This window comes from Ciona intestinalis, unplaced genomic scaffold (genome assembly GCF_000224145.3).
Source record: "Ciona intestinalis unplaced genomic scaffold, KH HT000503.1, whole genome shotgun sequence".
NCBI classification, from domain to species: domain Eukaryota; kingdom Metazoa; phylum Chordata; class Ascidiacea; order Phlebobranchia; family Cionidae; genus Ciona; species Ciona intestinalis.
The window spans coordinates 2,257-7,248 of NW_004190824.1; the positions used below are offsets into that span (position 1 = coordinate 2,257).

The 4,992-nt window shown below is 35.6% G+C and overlaps 1 protein-coding gene and 1 long non-coding RNA gene across 2 annotated transcripts; one reads left to right on the forward strand and one right to left on the reverse strand.

The window, feature by feature from the left end:
- Positions 1 to 738: 738 nt before the first annotated feature.
- On the forward strand, positions 739 to 3,686 carry LOC113475444. The gene is made up of 2 exons (XM_026839617.1): positions 739 to 1,955; positions 1,992 to 3,686. The coding sequence occupies exons 1-2, from the start codon at positions 755 to 757 to the stop codon at positions 3,341 to 3,343; spliced, it is 2,553 nt and encodes an 850-aa protein (XP_026695418.1). The 5' UTR covers positions 739 to 754; the 3' UTR covers positions 3,344 to 3,686.
- A 156-nt stretch (positions 3,687 to 3,842) lies between these two features.
- On the reverse strand, positions 3,843 to 4,983 carry LOC113475445. The gene is made up of 3 exons (XR_003397201.1): positions 4,714 to 4,983; positions 4,454 to 4,617; positions 3,843 to 4,219 (listed from the first exon to the last, which is right to left on the reverse strand). It is a non-coding gene; the product is annotated as an uncharacterized LOC113475445 (long non-coding RNA).
- Between the last annotated feature and the right edge of the window lie 9 nt (positions 4,984 to 4,992).

The window sequence follows — 4,992 nt, forward strand, 5'->3', positions numbered from 1 at the left end:
ACAAGCGGGGATTGAAAGTCCTTCGTCTTTCCTTTAGTTTATGAGGCCACTCACCCACACAGAGCACTTTTATTTTGCGCAAAGAATATTTAAACAGTAATAAAATTGACGAAACTGTGGTCCCAATAGTCGCAAACAAGCGGGGCAATAACATCTTTGAGCCAGATGACTTTATTATGCAGGTGCAACTACAAAGCAGTTATGTGTCTCTCAATGAGATTAAACATTAAATTGAAAGTCATTCGGCTTTACTTTATTAGGTCACTCACCTTCACAAATCACTTTGATCTGACGGAATGGATATTTAAACAGCAGTAAAATTGAAGAAACTGTGGTCCCAATAGTCGCAAACAAGCAGGGCAATAACATCTTTGTGCCAGATGACTTTATTATGCAGGTGCAACTACAAAGCAGTTATGTGTCTCTCAATGAGATTAAACATTAAATTGAAAGTCATTCGGCTTTGCTTTATGAGGTCGCTCACCCTTACGAATCACTTTGATCTGACGGAATGGATATTTAAACAGCACTGCTTCCAGGTAAATATGGTCAAAATTAGATATTGGCATCATTGAATACACACAAGGGTTGTTTGGTTGAGTCTCACTTAAATGGACATAAAAACTGTCGGAACTTTATTCAAATAGTCGTAAAGACAGAGTGCGAAAATATCATTGTGTTCGTAGGCTTTATAATAAAGCTCCAACGACTGGAAGATCATTATTGAATTATTTTTCTGTGATAAGGTTTTAAAATGGCATCATCTAGTCATGATTTCGTACAAGATGAGGTTAGTGAGCTTGAGAGGATTCTTGCCCAAAAGTTAAAGGATTTGTGTAAAGGTGGGAAAGAAATGAATGGAACTAAACCTAAAGCAGCTCCGATTTTTTATGATCTTGCAAAGATTTATAATTATAAACCCAAGGATAAAATGTTGAACATGACTCGTAGTGCAGCTTTGTATAATGCTGCTATTGTGAGGGATCCAGAAAATCAAAGGTTTAAAGATGAACTTAAAGCTTTGTGCTCAGCAGTTCTGGAGACAGCAAATGTTGCAAACCGTGACGCTGATTTGATTTCTTTGGCAGCTGAGGTGAAAAACAAACTGAATGATTTACGAAAGGATTTTGGCGAAAGTTATAATCAGCTTGATATAATCCCATATGGTTTAGAAGGTGAACAACTAATTGAAACAGAAAGAAAGAAAGTTCTGGATGTTAAAAACCTTCAACAGCAAGTTACGAGAAGGTACACGGAGTTAATGAGGTTTATTTCTGATGAATGTATCAAAATTATGGGAGCACCACCATGCAAATATGCTGTAGTTGGATTGGGTTCCTTGGCACGATCAGAAATCACCCCATACTCAGATTTTGAACACATCATTGTCCTTGATAATGATGTTGCTAAGATGGAAGATCGGAAGATGATCATGAAGTACTTCAGATGGTTCACCACAATCTTCAACATCATCTTAATCAACCTCGGAGAAACCATGATCAACTGTGTTGCAATTCCAAGTATAAACCCAAAGTATAGAGACTGGTTTACAGACACTGTTACACCAAATGGGGTAACATTTGATGGGATGGTAGCCCACGCTTGCATACGCCCACTTGGACGACCAGCAACTAAAGAGAAACCTTGGAACACTGAATTTATCAAACCAGTTGATGAAATGGTTCAATATTTAGACAGCGATGAAGAACTGAAAGAGGGATACCATGTGGCTGATGCTTTATATAAAGCTTGCTTTGTAGCTGGTGATGAAGTAATTTGTGCTGAATATCAAGAAAAAGCTCATCTCAGGCTTAAAGAAAATGATGAAACGAATGAGTTCTTCGCTGTGTACAAACAAATGGAAAAAGATTTAAAAACGTTTAACATTTTTGATCAACAAACCAATGTTACTTCAGGTTTACAAAATTTTAACCTAAAAAAAGTTATTTACAGAGGTGCAACCATCTTTGTTTCGGCTTTAAGTCGGTTAGGTGCAACCATCTTTGTTTCGGCTTTAAGTCGGTTTTATTCGCTATCAGCATCATCTTGCTTTGATGTCATTGATGAATTAGACAAACATCCTGATTTCAATAAAGAGGTGGCGCACCAACTCCGGTTCATGGTGGCAGTAGCTTGCGAGGTTCGCGCAAAACTTTATCATAAAGAGGGACAACAAGATGATATTTTTATGGAAGATTTTCAATATAATGATATTGTTACTGGTTTAATTGAAATTATTGGAAAACAAAGCCTTGTTTCTTTAACAGAAGCTTTGTATTTGATGCACATAGCACTGACTGCTCGACGTTATGCAAGCGAATCAGTTCAGAATGAGTCTGAAGAATTAGTTCCGAATGTGTCTGCAAAATTAGTTCAGAATGTGTCTGAATATACAATAGAGAAAAAAGTTGGGATGAAACCTTTATTATTTCACTGTAGGAATAAAAATCTCTTCAAAATTGCAAAAATGCAACCAACCTTCTTAAAATTAGGCTCATTAACAGCCAGTGATCTTGAAGCTTTGCTTGATCTTGAGGAGAAGACGGTAAAATTACATGCTCTGAACGCGTTTAATTTTCGCGAGGACGTAATATCAATGATCAAAAAAGTGATTCCCACATTACCACGACATGAGTTTTCATTACAGTTTTATTATGCAGCAATTCGATATGCATCTTTTTATGATGAAAATGACCTGGCTTTGGAGTTAACAACAAAACTCATCCAACTTGACATCAAGCAACATAGAATAAACCCAGACTTTTGCAACCCAACAGCTGAAGCAAAGTTTGAACTTAAAGTGCAGGAGTTAAAAAGTGTTGTGGACCGCTCGGAGGAAGGGGCGCTCAGGCTTGTTCAAGAGTTAAATGAAATGGTGGAAGCTCTTAAGCCGACAATGTTTATAGGCATACATTTAATGATGTATGTACAATTATTGAGAAAGCTTAATCACGGACAACAAGCCCAAAAAGTGCTTGAGAAGCTTTTACAGATAGAAGAAGTACAAAACGAGATACCATACCACCGTGATGCCCTGTTAGAGAGCCAAATACTGATTGAATACACAATTACACTGCTTTGTAATAGAAATTACCAAAGAGCATTAATACAACTTAATAAAATTAAACAGATATTAGAACCGCACAAGAAATTGACAGTAACACACATGGTACTTTATGATGTGTATGGACGATATTACCATTGTACCGACAGATATATGGAGGCAATGATTTGTTACTTAGAGCATGCGAGAATCGGTGAAAAAATTAAAGAACCAATACTTGATGAAGTTAAACAAAACATTAGAAGCGTTTTTATCCTATTTGCACATCATTTTATTTAAGTTTCTTTTGACACATTTCAGAACCAATTTGAAACAATAATATGTTTCTTGCATATTCAACTTAAACAACATTCAGAAAAATTAATCAACCAGAGATTTTCTCCTAAACAGGCAATGTATGTTCTGTATTTCATTTTCATCCATATTAAAAAAAGCTAAACAAATAATTGCCTTTCCTAATAATAACCGAATGTCTGTTTTATAATAAATGACTAAATGTATTATAATTTATTTACGATGTAATAATTGTAGCTATTCGTGATCTGTAATAGTAGGATTGTATTTGTTTTTCTAACAATTAATCTATTCTGACATCGTGACATGTCTCTATACGTGGTAATTCTGCATTAATATAACAATTGCTGTTGTATATTTATAATAAAAATTATTCAGTGTTTTTGGGTTGAATTCTTAGCCAGAAAGGGAAAATTGGGCAATTGATCTAAACTGAGGTAAATTTGAGATATTGCTAATGTTGGGGTAATTGTAGAAACAGTGATAAAGATATGAAGATAACCAGATAACAATAATAAATATGTTGATAATGTGACAATCAACATGACAATAGTTAAAGCATGGCAATTATAAGGTGCTAGTAGTCCAACATTACTAATGCCCTAAACTTGTATAGTAACTATGAGATAAATGCATCATTTATAATAAAACCACTGTCTAATTATAGTAAGTTATAACTCAATAGTGAGCAAACATTACTATGATATGACACATATTATTATGACATCACACTCACCCTAATAAAGGGGATTCTTCCATCGATTCCATATCTTCCCTGTCGGATCCACTTAATGTTCACCTGTCTGTCCGAAGGTCGTCCATCCATGACTGCATGTGTCGCATCATTGAGTTTCAATTCCTCTATATGATATCTATGGTTAGTTGCTGAGTAATATATGATATCTATGATTGGTTGCTGAGTACTACATGATATCTACGGTTGGTTGCTGAGTATTATATGATATCTATGATTGGCTGCTGGGTAATATATGATATCTATGGTTGGTTACCAAGTACTATATGATATCTATGATTGTTGCTAATTAATGTTAATAAAAATAAAGGTTTTTACCAGCAAAGCAATTCCCAACTTACTTAGTGGTTTGAGATGATTAAAACGTAAAAGACGAAGCCTTCCCCGCATCCGGGATCAAATCCCTCCTTCCTTAGTGGAGGGGAACATCGTTGGGATGTTGACAACTGTATTATCCACTCCTGCCATCGCAAACTTCCTTTAAATGATGAGTCAGCAACATTGTCTGTGATGTCATAATACAAGTTGTAACATTTATGTTTAAACATAAATATTGAAAAAAATGGTATAATTGAATGAATGTGTGTAGCTTACGAGTTACCATGTATGTTTTTCGGGTTGCTACAAAATATAATAGTGAGTTCACGAGGTACAGAGGTCGGACATGTGAAGGCGTCAGCACGGGATTTCATTAACCAACCGATGGGGGGTTATTTTCATGAGATTTGTCATGTGACCTCAAAGGTTTTCGCTTTTATCACATAACGTCACACTGCTGTCACATGGTTCCCTTTCGGTAGGTATATACTATTAACTATATAGTTCGCCTTTCTCTGTAAAAAAACACGCAAAAGTCCTGGTTTCAATGAAACCCAAAGGG